The 21,097-nt window shown below is 48.1% G+C and overlaps 1 protein-coding gene across 1 annotated transcript in view; it reads right to left on the bottom strand.

Moving 5' to 3' along the window:
- Positions 1-9,963: 9,963 nt before the first annotated feature.
- Positions 9,964-21,097, bottom strand: part of NFYC (nuclear transcription factor Y, gamma) — a 69,217-nt gene continuing 58,083 nt past the window's right edge. Inside the window, exons 8-11 of the mRNA XM_008581693.1 lie at positions 17,903-18,061; positions 14,809-14,916; positions 12,175-12,234; positions 9,964-11,182 (exon numbers count right to left, since the gene is read on the bottom strand). Coding sequence (XP_008579915.1) covers positions 10,751-11,182; positions 12,175-12,234; positions 14,809-14,916; positions 17,903-18,061 — 759 coding nt within the window. The 3' untranslated portion in view covers positions 9,964-10,750. The remainder of the gene's footprint in view (positions 11,183-12,174; positions 12,235-14,808; positions 14,917-17,902; positions 18,062-21,097) is intronic.

Raw genomic sequence — 21,097 nt, 5'->3', positions numbered from 1 at the left:
AGTCGGCGCCCGGGCCGGACCGCGTGGCGGGGGCAGCACGCGGGGCGCGTGCAGGTGGCGCGCACCGCTGCGGGGGGCGGTGTGGCCCTGAAGGCCAGCCGGGCGGTGGGACGCCTCGTGCGTGGTTGCGGAAAGTGGGGCGTGGAGTGTGAAGTAGGGGCCGCGGTCGTGGATGGGACACGATGTCCTGCAGAGTTTAGGTGTGAATGGCTGGAGAAGCGTCTGCTTGTGTGTAGAGTTGGTGGCTGTGGGTCTGCCGGGACTGGGATTGTCAGTGAAGGTGTGGATTGTGGGTCGGTGCGGGGGGTGTGTGTGAAAACGGATGTGCAGGGTCCGGGCCGCGCGCGGCGTGGCGGTGTCAGCGCTGAGGGGCGCCGTTGGGGTCGTGCCCTCTGTGCTTAAAGTGCGCCCCGTGCTGTGTGTGGCTGGGGAAGCAGCTGCAGACGTGCCGGCTCCTACCTGGAAGGCCTGGCGCCCGTGGGCTGCCGAGTCGTTTCAGGGTGTGTGTAGCACAGTGGGCCTCAAGTGTGTGCGTGTTTCCTCCCACCGCTGAGCGCCCCTTCTTCAGTAAGGCCACCCTGCCCAGAAGAGGGGCCTCTCCTACCTTCCCCGGTCAAAAGCCCTCCTTGCCTCACTCCCAGGGCAGGGAACCAGCTTCAGGGCAGATGGGGTGTGGAGAGGTAAGCTCTGAACCAGCGTTGGGGGTTGTGGAGGGGGTGGGGGACCCTCTGTCCAAAGGCCCACAGAATCCCACCCAGAAAAGGGGAGGCTTTCTCCCATAGTAACACCTTCTCAAGCGGAAAAGTTCTTCCTAGCGCCTGACCTCTCTCTGCCCAGCTGGAGCTGCCCTTTCGTTTAGCCCTCCTGGCCCTGCACAGGACGGTGATTTGGGTTCCCCGAGCCTCTTTCCCTCTTCCCCTGCGAAAGCCGCGGCCACACCAGCCGCTGTCTCCGCAGGCCCTGCCCCAGGGTGAAGCGCTTCCGCAGCAAACTCTTCCCGTTCCTCCGGGAGTATCTCGGGGGACAGAGCCGAGCGGGAGGGGCGGGGAGGGGGCGGGAAAGAGAGCTGATTCTCAGCTGTCAGCAAAGGCAGCATTGATCTGCTGAGCGTCAGTGGAGGAGGGAAGGAGGCGGGGCTGTGGGAGGGCTGGGAGGGGCTGCAGGGACTTGGGGGTCCCCATGCTGCGATGGGCAGCCAGCCCATACCCCTACCCCACGGTGACCCTTTCGCTCTGCCTAGCTGCAGGTGCCTTCTGGGGTCTGACCTGAATCTGTCCTGCTGCTCTTGGTTCCAGGTGTGCCTAGGGCCTGAGCCTGATGCCCCTGGGCAGGTGATGCCCCATCCTCTCCTGGGAGCTGGGGAAGGTTTCTGGACCCCAGGGCCCCACTGTGGATGCAGTGCCCGGGCTGGGTTAACCCATCCTCTCCTATGAGCTGAAGCTAGCACCCCCCCAAATATGTGGCACTGCCCTCCCTGACTGTGGAACTGCCTGTCTGAGCCTCCTCAGTCAGGAGTCCTGGGGGTGGGACTAAGGTGTGGGACCTGAATGGTGCGAAGGAAAGCAGTTACAAGGGGCCTGGGATCTTTTTGAGGCTCTTCTGTGGCAGAAATGGAACTTGAATTCAGGTTGCCCTTATCAACACCCAGAATATCTGAAATTGGGTCTGTTCTGAGAAATCTGACCCTCAATATCAGCATCACCTCTGGACTCCATTCCTCTCTTCCCATTTAGAGTACTGCAAAGGTCCTTTCCCCTCCTTGTGAGGAGCCCTCACTGTACGGAAAGGGTCTCTCATCTTTCCCAACTCCAGATTACCCCTTCACAGGCAGCAACCAGAGGAAAGAGACTGGCTGCAGCTAGAGGAATGGAAGTTAGATCTCAGGAAGGACTTCTATAGGGCACAGAGGCCTGTTTCTCCTGCAGGTGTATGTGTAATGGAGGGACAAGTTCACTGTTTTTCAAAGTGGAGAGACACAGAACTCTTCCAAAAGGATGGCAGGGATGGGTGAGACGGTTCTAGGAGGCCATAGCAAAGTTGAGTCGGGGTGTGTGTGTACATGGGGGAGTAAAGGAGGCAGAGGAGAAAGTCCAGTTCAGAGAGGACAGGTGGCCACTCTGACGGTTACCCGGCGGCCTTTCTGCTCTCATCCGGATTCCCAGGACATGACTGGAAGGATGGACTTTCCCCACCACAGCCTTTAGTGACTAAGACACTTTTCTGAGCAAACAGCTGTCTCAGTCTCCCTCAATTGCCCCACCCTCCTTCCTCCCTTTCTCTCATCTGTTCCCTTGACCCCACCCTCAGCAGCTTCCTTCCCATCTCCCTCCCTGGTAAGACTGCCAAAGCTTCTCCACTCTGCCCAGACTTATTGTCCCACCTGGACAAGTACCTTCCCTGCTCTGGGCTTCAGTTTCCTCATCTGTACAAGAAGGGAGCAGAGCTCCAAGGTCTCCTGCAATTCATCACTGTCCCCATCATCCATCAATGGAGGAAGTATTGATTGAGAGGAAGGGTGGGGAGGGAGATTGCTCCCAATTGCTGAGCACCAATTGTGTGCCAGGCCTTGTCCCTTCTGGGGCAGACAGCAGACCTTCGCATGTGAGAAAGCTGAGGCTCAGAGAGGTGTGGGGACTCACTGAGGATTTACAGCCCCCCCCCCAAATAAAAAGGATACACAGCCCATTGGTGACCCCAGAACTATCTGTGACCTGTGCTGTCCCATTGGCTTGCAACTGCCTAGTCGCCCTGGGTGCTGGGATCAGTGCTTGGAAGGGAAACATACATGGCCAATCCTTGTTCTCTAGGACTCACTCCTGCCACGGATTGAAGTCTGAAAGTGGCCGGGACCTTGATCCTGGGGCCAGGTTCAAGCCTGTCATTGACTCCCATTGTGATCTCAGGTCACTCAAGGGCTCAAATTCCTTTCCTGGAATGGGAGGGGGTGATTTAAGTCAGCGATTTTCAGACTATATCAGCAATGGAATCCTTTTTACAGACAGCATTGTAAGGTAGCACCCCAGTGTGTAAAAAGCACTGGCACAGAGGTGCTCTTGTTGAATTGGGGTGAAGAGATCAGGCTTTCTCCCCCCTGTCCTCCTTCTGCTCTCTTCCTGCACCCAAGAAACCCCTGGGTTTTCTTACAGCTCTAAGTGTTGTTCAAGTTCAGATAAGGGAGAAGTCTCCACAAGCAATGGCAGAGAGAACTTTCCTGGGGACAGGAGTGGAGATGACTTGGAGAGGTACAGACAAGGACAACCAATTAATGCCTGCAGCTGCCAACCACTAGTGGGGGCTGTGCTAAATGCTAAGCCTTGTGCTGCTTTACCTGCACTGTCTATTTCATCCTCCCAATAACCTTGTGAGGTAATACTGTTCACACCCCCATTTAATAGTCAAGAAGACTGAGGCTCAGTGAAGAGACTTGCCTAGTACTCTATACTTTGTACTCCTTGTGCTGCAGTGTGAGGGGCATGGGGCAGGGGGTGGGGGGAGTGGGTTGGGGAGGATGTTATAGAGCATGGGGGAGGAAAAGCAAGCTTAGCCAGGGGCACACAGGAGGCCCTGAATGCCAGGCTGAAGGGTCCAATCTGGTCAGATTAGAAAGAGGGAGCCCAGCCAGGCCTGAGCCGGGCATGCTGCAGAGACTGAGGCTCCCTAGGAGAAAGCCCTGGAGGGATGGAGTGGGAGGCACCAGCACCCGGGGAGGTTGGCAGTGCTGGGGGCAGAAAGAGCACTGAACTATCAAGTCATGGCTGGGCTTCCAATCCTGCCTCTACCTCTGGACTAGCTGATGACCTTGGGCAAGTCACATTACCTCTTCCCCACCTTCCCTGGTTGTCAGGAGGGCTGAATACAATAATGCACGAAAAAGACACAGATCATACAGCAAGCCGCACAAACCCAAACCATTCATCTTATGGTTTTTCAGGTGCATGTTTGAGGTGGAGTGGGGAGATGCTATGAGAATCTTCTGGTCCTAGCTAGCTCTTCTCAAAATAGGAAGGAAGGTTTCCTAGGAGGGGATTGAAGTGGAGGGTGCTCATGGGATGATGGCATCACATTATTTACCTCTGGGAATACACCTCCGCTGAGAACAGGAGGAGGAGATATGAAAGAAATGTAAGGCCTTCTCCCTTTTCCCTAAGCAGCCGAGAAAGGACAGGAGATTTAGGCCACCCAGCAGATAGAGGGGTTCAGGAAGTTCCTCTTCCTGGGATCTGGGAGTGCCACTGACCTACCCCCAGCCTAGACCAAGCAGCCTGGCTAGCCAGCTCAGAGCCACGGGAAGTGGGAAGGGAGCAGTGTCGCCGAACTCAGCAAAAGTGAACCCCCATTGATCATAAGGGCTGGAGGGGGGCGCACAGGGAGAAGACACAGAGGAAGAAGGGGGCATGGAAATGAGTCAAAGCTTGCACTGCTTCTCTTCTGCCTTCAGGGTTCTTCCTCCTTAACCCCATCTCCTGGAAGACCATGCAGAAGGCAACAGTACGGTGGTCCTGCTGGTAGGCTGAATGTTCTCAGGGGGAGCCAGTGGGACAGTGGAGTTGGTGGGAAAGAGAAAAAGAAGGACTTTTCTGAGTTGCTGAGTATGCAATGGAAAAAAACTTCTATGCTCCCCTGGTAGGAGAAACTTGGATGAGGGCTCAGGGAGGGAGTGATATGAGCAGAAGGGACTAAAGACTGAGTGGCAGGGAAGGGGGTTCAGAAAGATGATACTTTGAAAGAGAAATAGGGCTTCAGGGAGGAGAATGGGGGCTCCAAAGACAGTAGGGGCTCAGTGACAGGGATGGGAGGCTCAGAGAATGGGAATTCCAGGTCAAGCTTCATCTAACACTTACTGTGGTCCCTCCTCCTTGAAATATTAGATACGCAAGGTAAATGCTGGTAATTAAAAAAAAAAAATACGGGCCGGCCCAGTGGCGCACTCGGTAGAGTGCGGCGCTTGGGGGTGCAGCGGCACTCCCACTGAGGGTTCGGATCCCATATAGAGACCAGTCCGCTCACTGGTTGAGCGCGGTGCGGGCGCGACACTGAGGGTTGCGATCCCGTTACCGGTCACGAAAAAAGACAAAAAGGAAAAAAAGAAAATACACATCCAATCTCAAAAGCAATGATGAGAAATCATTAAGGGCCATGAATGAGAGGGAAATCCTGGGCCAAGGCGTTGAAGCTGGACCTCTGAGCGGGGGAGGGGGTGTTTCAGTGTTCCAGGAACAGTGGGAAGTATAGTTGCAGAACCCACCAGTGGCAGGGGCTACAACAGACTTCCTGCTTAAAGCTGGGTCTGGGAAAGTGCTGCCTGCTCTGAACAGGACTAAGATCTCTGCCAGCTAGCCACCTGGCCTTGGCTTTAGGTGGAAAGAGTACCCATACGAGTATGACCCTTCTGCCTGTACAAATGGAGTATGGGCTAAGGATCTGATATCCATACCATGCAAAAGTCCCAAGCAAAGGCATCAATATAAGAGTTGATTTGAGGCTGGTGTACTTCCACATGGCTTGGGCACATGCAATTGAGAAATCATCTGTTAGAGTGGCCTCCACATCCCAGGGCACAATCAGGAAAACGTGCTGGAAATAATCTCAAGGATAAACTTCACAACATATTAAAAACACAATACCTTGAGAGGCATATCTGTCATGTGAGAGTTCATATCTAAAGACCTAGAGATAGGGCCAGCCCGTGGCTCACTCGGGAGAGTGTGGTGATGGTAACACCAAGGCGATGGGTTTGGATCCCAAAGCAGGCTGGGCCACCTGGGACAAGAGGCTTCTTGAAGCATCTGGCTCCATACAACCTGGTAGTGCCCCGGGGTCCTTTTTTAACTTCTTTGAGGCTCCATTTCTTGCTTATAAAACAGGGAGAATATGTACCTAAATAGAATGTAAAGATAAAATGAGAATCCATTTAGGTATTGAGCTTTAGATATATTTTCCTACACAGAAATTTCTTTAAAAGAGATCTCCGTCTAACACCTCTGCATATTATCAGTACTCAATAAAAAACTATTAACAAGAAAAAAGTTGTGGGGAGAGCAGAAGAGCAGAGGTGGGAATATGTGCAGTGTGCTGAAGTCCCTGTCTGCAGTTTGTGTTCATTCATTCACCAGTTAACCGTGACTGTCTTTGTCTGCTGGGCTCTGGAGGCAAAGAGATGACCCTCAACTGGAGGAGGACCACCTGTGAGGAAGACAGCCAAAACCAGACAATTCTAACAGAGGGACGGGATTTCTTCAGAGCTAACTTGGTCTTGTGTTTATTGTCTATCTCCCCCTTTCCTACCCCCAACTCCTGTCCCCAACCCAATATCCAATATAAGCTCCATGATACCAGGGACCTCATCTGGCTTGTTTTTAGCTGTACTCATAATGTCCAAAACAATGTCTGACACACAGAAGGTGCCAAAGAAATATTGCTGAATGACTGTGTGAGCTCTAATAATACTGGTTGTAGAAGTAGATACAGGAACATTGAAGAGGCCTCTGCTGACTGCCCTGGCAACTACAAGTTTCTCAGCGAGGGCCCTTTAAATTGGGCCTTGATGGACATACAGGAGATCAATAAGTGAAAAAGGAAGTAAAAGGGCATTCCAGGCATTGTGGCCAGCACATTCTGAAAACATGGAGTTAAGTTCAGGAACTAGTAAGTAATTGGGCGTGACAGGAGCACAGAGTGCAGGGGCTAATGAAGAGGAGAGTGGGAAGAAACAAAGCTGAGAAGAAAGAAGGACCTTGAACAAACTTGGACTGTTGGGAGGGCCTTATCAAAATCCAACCACTTACCTTGATGCAATACTCTAGGGAGGGCAGTGTTTCCAGTTCTCACTGTTATCCTTGGGAGGCCCCTCCCTTCAAAGGGTGAAGATCTTATCAGGAAAGGGGCTAAGGATCTAGTACTCATTGAGGAAGGGGACAGTTATACCCACATGAGTTCCTAGAATTCTCAAGTTGGAGGAGGGTTAGTGGGAAGAAACAAAGCTGAGAAGAAAGAAGGACCTTGAACAAACTTGGACTGTTGGGAGGTCCTTATCAAAATCCAACCACTTACCTTGATGCAATACTCTAGGGAGGGCAGTGTTTCCAGTTCTCACTGTTATCCTTGGGAGGCCCTTCCCTTCAAAGGGTGAAGATCTTATCAGAAAAGGGGCTAAGGATCTAGTACTCATTGAGGAAGGGGACAGTTATACCCACATGAGTTCCTAGAATTCTCAAGTTGGAGGAGGGTTGGACAGGGCACCTCCCTGAGACTCAGGTGAGGGCTGCATGCTGCCCCCTTGTGGCCTCAGCAGACCTGAGCATTAAAGAAGCCAGCCCAGTTCAGCAGCTCATAATCCCCAGGGGTCTCCAATCTCCAGCATCAACCTCCTATAAAATTATCCCAACCACCAGCTATCGCAGATCATACCCAATTGCTTTATTTATTCCACATTACACTCAGGGCTGGGCCAGTAGGTTCGAGGAGGCTGAGTTAAAGGAGACAGTTCATATTTAGTAAAGCCTTGTTCTTTCATACACACACACTACCTTTGGCAAGAGAGCAACTGTGTATGCACAGGGGGATCGGGAGAGCAGTGTTTTAGTTTCAGCCCCCCCCCCCCAATTCATGGAGTGACCTTGGGCAAGTCACTGCACTTTGCTAGGCCTCTCATGACTCCATCTGTAATACAGGGATCATGATCCCTCTTCCTGTCTCCCCTGCAGGGTCACTGTGAAGATCATAGGGAGCACAGATGCTGCAAGTGCTAGGAAAAATGTTTAAAGAGAGCTCCGGATGTAAGGGGATCATACTGGGTATTAGATGATAGGGGCTCACTTGGGCTGCACCAAAGTGTTTGTTTACACCAAGATGGGCCCTGCTGGCAAGGCAATTTAAAAGAAACATGCTCAGCACTGAAGCTGCTTGCCAATCACAACTGATTGAAACATCTCCAAAACAAGAATGGAAGACTATGGGAAAATGGGGACCCATTGACTGGCCTGAAATTCCAATTACACTGTTTTCAGAAACAAGTTGAAGAGCAGCAAGGTGGAACATAGGGTGCCAGGAAATGAGATAGCAGAGCTTCTGCCTTTGTCTGAGACTGGGGCCTCTGCCTGCTCACTTTATCTTTTGCATCTCTCCACGTGGGGCTGGGCACACGGGTATCAGTGAAAACTTGCTGACTGTATGATGTCTCACTAAGATGTGTGTGGGTACAGGACAGTTTGAAAGGCCAGAAGTCCTCCTTCAGAGAAAAACCCAGAGCTAGAATGAAGATACCTGGATATAAAAACAGGAACTTGGGAGTTGAAAGCATGTAGGGGCTACCTGGACTCACTTTGTTATGGGAGCAGACTTACTGACTTGCATAGTGTCACCTGCTTTACCTACCCTGACAACAATGGAAGGATACCACGTATCCCAAACCTTAAAACAAGAAAAATCTTTGCTTTTGCAAAACAATGTGACTTTTCTTCCTTTTATAGAGTGAATAACTTATGTGATTCCATCTCCCTTTTTGCTTTGGTGGCCAGGAAGCTCAGGGTCAAATAATTCTAACGATTATGCAGGTCTTTAGGGCGATCATATTTGTGTTGTTTTCTATAATCCTGATTTCTTACTCAGTTGTATTTTTCCTAATTCTAATTTGTTCTATTTTATCATTTCATTGTGTTATGTTTTTACAGCAAGCCTTCTCAATTTTTCTTGTAGAATGAGGTGAGGTACATGTATACTTAAGCAAATGAATTAAAATGAAATAGATGACATACATGTCCAAGTACTTTATAAACTACCAACATCAAGGGGATACAGTCAACAGGATCCCTATCTGGACAGTAAAGTGCAGAGCTGGCCAGACCTGAATCTAGGCAAGATATTTAAATAAGAGATCCCCAGAAGAAAGAACAGGCAGTAGTGTCACCTTAATCTTAACTAATTCTTGAAAACCAATTCACATCCCCAACACAGTGGGGGATATTTGGTGAGGGAATCATAAGACCATCAGGCCCAGACTCAAAATCATCTAATATAAGCCTCTTTCCTTTCCCACCTCACCCCTTGAGACGGTCCCAAAGACGAGGGAGTTGCCCATGGTGTAATGACACATACTTACTCTTTCTGGCAATCAGTTCACTGCTTTTCCCACAACAGGCCTCATCTACTTGTAAGGATGGCAAGGTTGAGGTAAGAAAGATAGGGCATCACTGGCCTCTATGGCCAATGAAGAAGTGAGATGTTCTTTCTATTCTCCCTGCTTCGATTAACAGAAAGCAGGCCCTGGCTGTAGAAACCCTCTGATCTGCTGTCTGACAAGGCACCTGGGCTGCCCTCTATGGCAGATGCCATGCCTCTCTGGTGATGGGCATGACCACTGCAGGCAGCTCAGAGTGCCAGCCTGTGCCTGGCAGGACTGGAGTGCCAGTGCCTGGCAGGACTGGAGGGACTTACCCCAGTCCTTTTTTGCAGGATACTGCCAGCTTTCTCCATGAGAGATGCCCTCTTGACCCTCAACTAAGCAGGACACAGCTCAATCTGACATGTGTAGTAGTCCAGTAAGTCAGGCAGGCACCTCTGAGCAGCAAATATATTCTGATAAAATTCACTTTGTTTGTTTTTTGTTTGTTTGTGACTGGTAAGGGGATCGCAACCCTTGGCTCAGTGTCATCTGCACCACGCTCAGCCAGTGAGTGCACCGGCCATTCCTATATAGGATCCGAACTCATGGCCTTGGCGCCATCAGCACCGCACTCATCCAAGGGAGCCACGGGGCCAGCCCTGAAATTCACTTTTAAAATTGGCTGAGGACCTCAGGTTGAATCAAATATGCAGCAGAAGTTCCCTTAGCTTTGAACAACTCCTCCTCACAAGGGTGTCCCTCCTTCCCAGACTCCCAACCTGAGGGCAAACAAACATTTCCAGGCCCTTCCCAAGCAAAGTGGCCCCATGAATGCCCCCAGACACAGAAACCCAGACTCTAAATTATCTAAAATGAGATTTATTGCATTTCATGCAGTTTGAAGTCCATGCAGCAAAGGAGACTAGCATAATTTTTTAATGCATTTAAAAAATAAAATTAAGGGGGGTGGGGGGCGGGTGGGACGGCAAATGCACAAAGTTCTAGTCTCCTCGAGTCCCTGGGAGAGAAGGGTATGGGAATAAAACCATCCACTCTCCATGGGAATAAATTCATCTCAAATATAAGGAATGTTTCCATGGCCTCTGGATGAAAACACACAGACCTCTGGGGCAAGAGCAGGGGGACTGTGAGAGGACCACTACTGACAAAGAAGCTACACACATTCAACTAATTCAATCTGAGAGCTGAACAAGGTGGCAAATCTTGGGGGCAGCAGCTATTCCAAGAGTCAGAGAATACCATACACTCCTGGAGAGACTTGCTCCTAAAAAGAAGTAGCAGAACCAAAAAAAGAAAAAGAAAAGGAGAAATATCTCTTCAACCACACTCTTCAAGAAAATGCCATAAATATGTCATTTAATAATTTCATTTCATAGCAGTGGACACACAGCTCAACATACTGAAATATTGATTCCTTGGAGGAAAAAAATGGAAAAAGGAAATAAAAAATATTGTATCTTTCTGCTGGAGAATCTTGGCCCCCAGGCATGGGGCGTAGTGCACCAGTGTCCTAGCCTGCAGGAGGCGTTGAGGTCGGCCGGGTCCTCTGGGGAGGGAGGCTGTGCCCATCGCCTGGGGCTGTATGGCAAAAATTGTGTTGGGTGTCCTTGGCCTTGCCAGCTCAGGCTTTCAGTCGCCGGTCACCTGGGGGGCCTGCCCGTCGGAGGGCTGGTTGGCTGACTGGATGAACATGGGTTGGGCGAGGTCCTGGCCAGCAGGCATGGTGACTTGCTGGATCTGGTAGAGCTGCTGCGAGGGGTGGAGAGGAGAGAGTGAGGTCACCCCTGGGAGAGGGGCATGCAGCTCCCTATGGGCCTCGAGCTGGTTGGGGGCCCCAGATACTTCAACCACCACCCACTGCAAGGCGTCAGAGGGAGGAGGGGGTGTGGAGCTCTGCTGGGGCTGGGAGCAGCAGACACAGGAGGCACCAGCCTGGTGTGAGGGGGGGTGTGTGGTGGGCAGGGAAGAGGTGCAGGGAGTTGAATTTCCTGTGGCTTTCACTTCTCTGGGCTCTGCCTCTCCCGTTAGCTCAGAGCCTCGAGCTTGCTGCACGCTGTTCCTCTGTGACAAACACAAGCAATTCAAACCACTGTACCAGCAGCTTGGAAGTCAGCATTTCCCCAAACTCTTGGTAATCCTCACTGGCAAGGGCAGTAGGACTAACCCCTCTCCTCCTTTCATCAGAATATCTGGTTCAGGTTGAAGCTTAACTGAACCTGCATTTCCTACATGGGCCCTGCTAAGAAGATGGCCTGGTATTAAACAATTACTACAGCCAAGACCCATGAGGGGTGGAGAAGATGCTCACACAACCACTTAGGAAGGTCAGGGCCAATTGGCCACTTGGATTTTCAGTTGCCTCCAATAGAAACCAAAAGCCAAGACCTCCACAGGAGCCCTGGCATGTGGGCCTAGCACCTGATACAGGCAAAAGCCAAAGGTGAATCCTAATGCCAGCTCTTCTCCCTTTTGGGCAGTAGAAGCACAAGTTTGGGCATGTCATCCTATCATGTCCCCAGTGGTTTCTGGGACCATACTGTGAAGGAAAAGCAGGAGGGAAAAGGGAAGATTCCTTCCTTGCATGGGTTTAGAATTACTGAATTATGGGCACCAAAAGAGCTCAAGAGGTCACATGTTCTCTGCAGTTCGACAAATTCATTCTATTAAAAATCATCATAGCTTAGAGAGAAAACAAATAAACAAACAAAAAAACAGTCTTAAAGAGGGAAACAGGAGACCTGCATTCTAGTCCTGGCTCTGAAATGAACAGCTGAGTGAGCATAAACAAGGTACTTCCCATGTCTAGGGCTCAGTTTACTAATCTATAAAATGGCAATTTGGGTATGTAACATCCAAGTTTATTTTTAGCTCCTGCAAGTCTATAAATCTAAGGGATAGGTCCTCTCGTTTAAAAACTGTACTTCTTTTAATAATTTCTGTCCACTCATTGTTAGGAGAGGAGAGGACAGTTGCCCTAACCATCCAAACCCAAATACTACCCATTACTATGCCCAACTCCTCCCACTCTGCCCCTGCCGGGCTGGGCACCCTACCTGTCCATCTGTGAATTGGCTGAACTGCTGCTGTCCTTGCTGGACCTCTGTCTGTGTGATCTGTAGGAATCAAGATGGCAGAGCAGGCATGTCAGCAGCAGGGTCAGGTCCACCAGTCCACTACCGAGGGGAGGGTTGTGAAAATGAAATGGGACAATGCCTATAAAGTGCCCAGGATGAGGCCTGGCATAGATCAGGTATTTGCTGACTAGTAGGAAACCAAAGATCTCTCCACATCTCCTAGCACTGATGGCTACCCAAAGAGCTGGCACAACACAGGCACATCGAGAACCCTGGAGCACATAATATACAACTCCCACACCCATCTCCCTTAACATCCACCTACTCCCCCAATCACTCACTCACCTCCAGGTCTGAGGTGCAAACAGAACACCTACCTCCTAGGTACTAACATGACAAGGTATAACAGTTACAGTTTTGGGCAGAAGCCCTAAGAGTCTGTGAAGGCAGATTGCAAAATGTTGGGCAAAGTTGTGAGTAGTCCCTTTCATTCTTGGAAGGCGGGATCCAAACCAAACCCGTATCACCCAGATTATCTGACCAGAACATACAACATCCTGGCAAACAAGTGGCCTTGGCCCTAGCAGTCCTTTTGACAAACATATGAAGGACTTTTTCTGAGAGAGGCAAGGGAGGCCTTTGGAGGGCTCCCTGGGCCAAGGGAGGGGAGAAGGAAGGGGAACAGATGGGGGCAGAGCAAGAAAAACATTTATCACAAGCCCTTAAAATCTTATGTGGGGATTTTAAATGGATTTTAAAATAAATTTACTGACATGTACAACTGGATCGTGTGATGACAAATGCATCGTATGATGACAACTGCTGGTAAACTAGAAAGAAGACTGAAGCATTCGTGCACATGTGTATCTATGGAACATTTAAATAGCAATGTCCTCTGTATACCATCTTCTGGAATCATCACAGCCAACCTGCAAGGTAAGGACTGTCCTCTCTAATGTCCTCATGATAGCCGAAAACAACCCCTGCAGGCTGACCCAAGAGGCTATGAGGAGCAAGAATGGGGACAGGTGTGAAAGGGCTTCACGATGATTTCGTACTTTGTTCCTTATTTTTGGTCCTTCTCCTCCCACCAGTCTACAAGCTGCTTGAGGGCATGAGCTACATTTTTGTCTTTATACCCCCAGTGCAAAGTAAGTGTTCAAGAAATGTCTGCAGAATAAATGAATGAGCCTGAGACTAACAGAAAACAACCCAGATAAGGTTAACTGTGCCCTGTGGCCAACAGGATTGCCGTTCACATCAGATGAGAAGAAAGTTTCATTTACCTTTAAATTCTATTTAACATATTATTTATTCAGCACTCATTCAACAAACATCTATCAAGCACCTACTAAGGGCCAGGTTGTCACAACAACCCCTAACGAAGATTTTAACTGCCCTCAGGTACCCCCTTCTGGCTTCTACCCCTCTCCCCAACTCTCCCCACTTCCTGGCTTTAGTTCTGTTCCCAAAACTGACCTCTGAGGAACTAAGAACACATCCTTCTCATTTTCTGCCACTTCCATGCCATAAAAAGTTTTTTGGATCCCAAGGAAGAATCTTACAAGGTTTAAAAAAAAGAGAGAGGAACCCAAGGAGGTTACCAGTCTTGACATGTGTATCAATGTCAGTGAGCACCGCAGAAATAATGGAAAAGCTCAAGTCCTTAAAGTGAGCCAGGGAGTGGGTATGGAAAGGGCCCTTTAAGATCCCAGAGACTATATGGAACTCAGAAGCTTAGCTTTTGCCTCATTCCTCTCATTTTCCCAAATGAGATCGTTGGAGACCTGCTCTACAAACTCAGCTCTGTCACCACTGTAAACAGATACATCACCAGAAAGGCCAACTGGGCCAGACAAGTCCAGCTCTTAAACGATCGCTGCTTTTTTTGGGTCTGAGGCAAAAGAATCCATTAACAATGCCTCCCCTTGACCAGCATCCCCCATCCTCTGCAAATAATGCCCATGTCCCTCAACCCCTTAAGCCCAGGGTGGCAGGCCCCTCAGCATCTGCAACTCTCAGCCTTCTATATTGTAGGGCATGGGAGGAGATGAGGGGTAATTCTTCTGGTTAGTGATGCATGAGGAGGTAGGGGTAAAATCTAAGTAAGCTTTCGAAAACAACTCTCAGCCTTCTATATTGTAGGGCATGGGAGGAGATGAGGGGTAATTCTTCTGGTTAGGGATGCATGAGGAGGTAGGGGTAAAATCTAAGTAAGCTTTCGAAAAGGCAAAGGAGGTGTTAGAACACAATAGCTTTTGGGGTTTAAAGACAGAAACTCAGCCTGCTAAGGCAGTCTGTCAAATGCTTCCTCCACCTCCAGTCTGACGTGTGCACACACCTCAGGCTTCTTGTAAGCACCCTCAAGGCTTCCCCTACCTTGCAATTCTTTGTCCCTTGAGAACAAGATGTTAAGAGACATACTTTGAATCTAATTTTCCAGTTACCTCCATCTGTCCCTTGCAGTGCAGAACAGATGTGGAGAGCATGGGAGTGGGCAGCTCTTGCCAAAGGGTGAAGTGGCAAAAGGACTGTGTGCTAAGCACTCCTTTCCAGCCAGACACCAGCTGCCGTTGGTCTCCAACTCAAGCTCAGCATCTCTGGGGCACATACCTGTTGGGCGTTGGTGGCAAGTGTCTGGATCTGTCCCTGCACGACTTGGGTGCCTGATACAGGCTGGGCTAAGCGGATATACTGCAGCTGTCCGGCATTCAGCTGCACCTAGGGCAGGGGCAGAGACAAAGAGACCACAGGAGACTGAATGCAACCTCAAACAGGCAAACTTTCCGTGACCAGAGATGGTGATTGCCCGTTACCTCTCAAGCCCACCAAAGAAGCCTACCCTGAAAAAAGTTCCTTTTCAACAGAGGTCAAAACAAGCAAAACCACAACTTCCCCACCTGCAAATCACATAACACAAAAGAGGATATGTTCCCTGAATGTACTTTGGAAAAAACTCCCAGAAGATCTTGTCACATATGTGAGAACAGCATGGCTACACACTCACCATTTGCTGGTTCTTGGCTGTTTGATCACAGCTTATTATAAGAATTTATTGCAAATTCTGTCTGACATTATCAGGATGCATGTATCTTAAATGTGGGCCTCTTTCCCCTCCATCACCACACTTCTTAACACTGTGAAGAGTTCCAGTGTCCACCAGGAGCCCAAGCAGATGGCCATCATTCTGCGCCACAGCTCTGGTACTGCCCAGCCCCCTGCTGCACATCTTGGAGGAAAAGTCTGGGCTGCTTTACTAGCTCTGTCCCTAAGAGCCAGGGCAAATGGGGTTCTGTAAGACTTTTAGGATCCCTGGAGTTCAGCACTAGCTTCTATGCAAATATCTCCCAAGGGGAAGCAGAATCAATAAACCTTTCACAGAAAACCCCATCCTGGGAAACCAAAGCTACAAAAGTGCCCTTATAGTCCCTCATGCTTATGATTAAGTCTCAGGTAATATAATAATACCACATGCTGCATTTAATTGTTTGCTAAAAGCCTTAACTCGGGCTTGTAACGCTCCAGTGTACCATGAAAGTATTAGTGCTTGGAGCTGGGAATGAAGGGAGGACCAAGGTGGTTATAATGTGAGAGGAATGTGTTGCTCAGCAGAGAACGGTCAGCAGAGGACTGCAAGACATTCATACCCATGATTTAGGGGCTGAAAAAGGTTTTGGGAGCACAGGCAGATTTGGCCTGTCTCTATCTGGGAGGCCCAAAAACCAGCCTCTGTGGTTGCCCAGACTTTATTGCAAGGGGGAACTTCTTAAGGTTGACAAGCAAGTTGTACCTCTTTGCCCTGGAACAAATTTCCCCCGGCCTTCAAGAGCTAACTTCATTGTAAGAATCTTAATTCCATTAGGAAAATGCTGATGGGATGAAGTTGCACCTCTGCATGTACTGTTAAATCAATCTACTTCTCTGAAACTTCCAGCCTCAAAGGAACTAAACTACCAAGGAAAAACTAACTTTGAAGTTCTTGGTAGACTATTCCAGAATTGTCTGCTTGAGGCAAGATGGAGGGACACAAAAGCTAAACCCATTAAGAATCTGCTTCAAAGGAGACAAGACAAGAGTACTGAGACCTGCAGTCATTTCTTTCCTGAGACTATGCCAAGAGGAGCTGCCAGGCAATGTACTGCCATGCCTAAATTCCCCACCTAAATCCTATAATGCAGCTCATAGGCAACAATGTTAAGTTGCTTGTGGGATGAAGGCAGCTACTGGAAGCTTAGGGAACCTCATCTGCTGAGACAGAGGCTGGTCCCAGGAGTCACCAAAACTCCAGCCAAGGATCATAGGATGAAAGACTAAAGCATCATCCCAGGAGTGAGAGAAGGTGTACTCACAGCCACAGGGACTTTAAACTTTCTAGCTGGGAAGAGCTCTTTGCAGAAACCCAAATGTGATTGAAAAGCTGTGAGCCAAATGGTTCCAAGCAGTTCTTAGAAGCAAATTTTCTTTTAGGCTTATGTTAAGACATCTCGTGATGCTCTGTCCCTCAGTCCTCTACCATAGGACAGGTCTGGGGTTCCTCACAGCTTTTTTACATTATTTACAGAGCAAATAAGCCTACCCCTTGGGCTTTCAAAAGAGAAGTAAAATTTCCTTCTTAAAGGTCATCACTATTATGAGCACTCTGATGAGGTGCCTAAAGAGTCTAGAAATGCAGACTCCTGCAGAAAGTGTCTGAGACCACTGAAGATGAGGCTGTGAATTCTGCAACAAATCTGGGCTAAAGCTCTCTGTCCCAAAGGGTTAAAGTTACTGCAGGGCAGAAACTCTTCTCTGGCTTAAATGAACTTGTTCTGGTGCCTTCACGTGTAAAAATAAGAATGATTCGAGAGAGGTCTTGATGGTGTGTGTGTATGTGTGTTTGAGAGAAAGAGAGGGAGAGAGAGACACACACAAAGAGAGACACAGACAGAGACAGAGACATACACAGTCCACTTTCCTAAGCTTTTTCTTGGCCTACTGCTCTGTTCATAAGAACTAATCCTAAAACTGAGCTGAGGCTATTTTTGAGTTTTTTCAAAGAGGAAGTGGTTCACCAAGTCCAAGTGAGTTTCTACACCTGCCTACGTTTCATTTACAATAAGGGCAAGGGGCAGGAAATAGAAGGACTGCTCCACGTCACTTACCTTCCAGTTTTTGGTGGCAAAATGACCAATGTGTAGACTACAAGTGTTAAGACAAGGACATTTTTTACAAAAGAACAAGTACAAGTAAAAAAGCCAACAAATCTAAGAAATAAAATCCCTCAAGGCACACAGGAAACAGGAGTCCACAGTGAAGGAATGGATAAGTTAAATGGAAGCCAAAAATATACTTTGCTGCAGGCTCCACTGGGAACTGACTCATAAATATGCAACAAGTGTATTTATGGCCTTCCCTATACACTTCCCTCTTATTCTCTCCTAATCAAAAGACAGGACTGCCTTTGGGCCTTGGCATGGGTCAGTGGTTACAATGATTTCTCTGCATAGATGAAGTGAAGGGAAATCAAGAGGAGCTGCCCCATAGTGGTAAATCTGAACATGGATTAAAGGAAAGCAGGGAGCAAACAGTAAAGCAAGTTGTGGTCAGGTAATAACGAAAATAAAGGTTAAAAACAAAACAAACACAGACACACACATATATAAAATATAAGTATTTCCTGCTATGAAGTTGAAAACAGAATCATGCAGACCGCTAGAGCAGGGCTTACCGGGATCTGCTGGATCTCTCCTGTGTTAGTGATGATCTGCTGCATCACCTGCATGGTCTGTCCAGTGCCACTCTGGGCCTGTTGGGCTTGACCCTGTGGCTGGGCCTGGACAATCTGCACCTGCTGACCTTCTCCAACCTGCATTGTCACGGGAGTGGTCTGGAAAGAAGAGTCATGAGAAGATGTCTGAGCTCTGGTTCACAGCCCATAGGATTACCAAGGGATTAATAATGAGCTTTAACTGGGAGCAAACCCCCTCCATTAATGCGTAAACTTATCTAAACACTAAAATCAACACTCAACCTAAAAGTCCTTTGGGTTTACAGCACTGCTGAAGTTACTCTGTGAAATGAAACATGGGAAAGCCGAACAGATTTTTAGGCTCATAGTACAGAATATTTGCCAGGGTCTCAAACACAGATCTCCATGCTTCAAATGCTGTAACTTTTCACAGACCCTCCAGTGATGGTAAGGCACATGTGGTACAGAAAAAATGAAAGCAAGCATCACAGCACACTTGAGAAATTGCCAAAGTCAAGTTTGGAGCAGGTGAATTTGTAGGGCAAAACTAAATGGAAAGCGGGATCAGTATGAATTACTAAGTTCAGTGTCCTGGTCTCTTCCGTAGGCATGCAAGACACTGGAAGGAAAATAAAGCACGTGGGCACAGCTCTGAGACTGGGCCTAGTGCACACTGGTTTCCATCCCTATTCAAGCAGCACAGAGATTCCTGCCTACTTCTGCCATGTGGCTGCTCTTGACCACAGCATGGCTTCCCACGGCAGAGGTGAACATTTACCAGTAACACACTAGACACTGTTAAGACATGGATTCTTAGCTGAGCCTACCCCTAACTAACAGAATTTAATAAACCAAGGGCTTTAACTTTCTGGAAATGACAATCTCAGATTTAGGAAATTTCTGTCTAATATTCTGCGTCTTTTACACACCCTTAGTGGATTGTAGTCCTATAAAACTTACTCTTTTGAGAGAAGGCAAAGACTTGAACTGTCAAAAGGGTCAATCATTCCTGCAAATCTCAAAACTTTAGCTCTAGATGGGACTTAAAAAAAAAAAAAAAAGATGACTGGTAAGGGGATCCGAACCCGTGGCCTTGGTGTTGTCAGCACCACACTCTCCCAAGTGAGCCATGGGCCGGCCCTACTAGATGTGACTTTTACAGATTACCTAGAGCAGTGAACCCAGGATATCTGGCTCATCTGGGGGTGGTAGTGGTGAGAGGGAGGTGGAGTCTTTTGAACTACACACGTACTCCCAACACCCCCTAACCCTCCCCTGTTCCCCTTCCCCAATTCAAACATGATCTCTCCCTACTCTGAATTAAGAATCACCTCAACAAAACAACTCTGGGAGTCTCCACGAATCATGGGCTTCAATTGATATTGCTATTCTATGTTCTTAATTCTGACTACATAGGTCTACTAGACATTATAACCATGCATCTAAAGTTACATGGGAAGGGGATATGTTTTGGGAACTAAAAATGAGATTCGAGGGATTAGTAGGTGAGAAATTACTATAAACAGGAGGAGGGTAGGGAAGAAAGATGATAGAGAACCCTGAGTAAAAGCACATGCAGTGGGCTAAACCAATGGGAAACGTCTCTTCTGTTCTCATACTATGATCTTCAACTCAGCATATCCCCAAACCTCTAGAAATAAGTTTCCAATTTTTGACAGAAAACATAGGATTCACTTTACCAAAATATGCATTCCTTCCACTTTGCTTTAATATGTATTCTGTCCTGCAAAGGATATTTGCACTGAACTTGCAACGGCCATCACTACAGGTCCAGGGAGGTGTGACACAGCACGAGGCCACCCTGAAACAGCAGGACAGCACAACAGCAGCTGGGAGATGCTCAGAAGAACCAATTTCACCATCCTCACAAGCCTTATCAGCTCCTAGCTGAGCAGGTCTGGGTTGGCAGAGGAGAGGACAGATGAAATTCTTGCTGACTAAAAAAATGCATGCGCCAACTCATCACTACTATATCAACCTAATTTTCCCAAGAGGATTTCTGAGGTATTTCTAAATCATTTCAGGAAAATGAGGGCTTGTGTTAGCATGGCAGCTGTCATATCACGTATGGAGTGCCCTGCTGTCAGGCCACAACAACCATGAGCTTCTTAGGATGATCAGCCAATCAGAGCCAGCCCTTGGCAGACTCCCTTGAAGTTCACTCTGTAAAGGGATAAAGCTTTGGCAGATAAAGCTCTCTCCACTGCAGAGGCACAAGCATCAGCCAAAGAAGTTCCCTTAGGCATCGGGTGCAGTGAATGCCTTGAGGCAGGGACTGGGCTGCGATCATCTTTGAATCCCTCCTGCCTAGCACAGTGTCTGGCACAGAGCAAGCCCTCAATAAATTTTTGTTATATGAACAAATAAATGATCAGGGAATAAACCCTAAAATCATAATCAATATTTAAATACACCTCCACCCCCATTTCTTTCTTTTAGGCAAACCCAGCTCCTTACTAGAATATGCAAGGCTATCCAGGATGTGTTTCCTGCCTCTCCTTTCAGACTTGCCTACATGTTCCCCTATGCTGATTGTACTTTCCTACCACTACCTGTACTGCTGCTCACCTCTAAGCCTTTGCTTGTGCTGTGCCCTCTATTGGCAATACCATCCCTTCCCACTTTATTTGATTAACTTCCACTGTTCCCTCTAAGACTCCTATGATTCCCTTCAGGAAACTTCTCTACCTCCTCTACCACCACCCCCTCACATCTCTGTTAGGTATTCCTTTTGATGTGCTCCTATAATACACTGTACACAATTCTAAGAACGTCCTATACTTCCCACATGGTGGTATAATCTGTAAGTATTTGTATCCCTAACTAGACTGTGAATTTCTTGAAAATAAGGACTATTTTACTCATGCCTGTATCCCAATACATAGTATAGGATTTTACCTACAGAGGATGCTCAGTGTTTGATGAATAAATAAATTAATGATTGACAGGGAATCTGGACTCAGAGCTCATAGTACAGAGTTCTCTGCAGCCTCTCATGATCTCTAACAAACATGGATATTACTGCTCTCACAACAACACTATCGAGGATAGAAAGGATCCTCTGACTACTACTGTAAAAAGAGAGGTCACCTGACACAAATATGGTGGGAGAGAGAAATGACAGGGATAAGGAGAAGAGACATATGCGAGTTG

This window comes from Galeopterus variegatus, unplaced genomic scaffold (genome assembly GCF_000696425.1).
Source record: "Galeopterus variegatus unplaced genomic scaffold, G_variegatus-3.0.2 Scaffold2435, whole genome shotgun sequence".
Taxonomy (NCBI): domain Eukaryota; kingdom Metazoa; phylum Chordata; class Mammalia; order Dermoptera; family Cynocephalidae; genus Galeopterus; species Galeopterus variegatus.
This window is presented reverse-complemented; position numbering and strand designations above follow the sequence as displayed.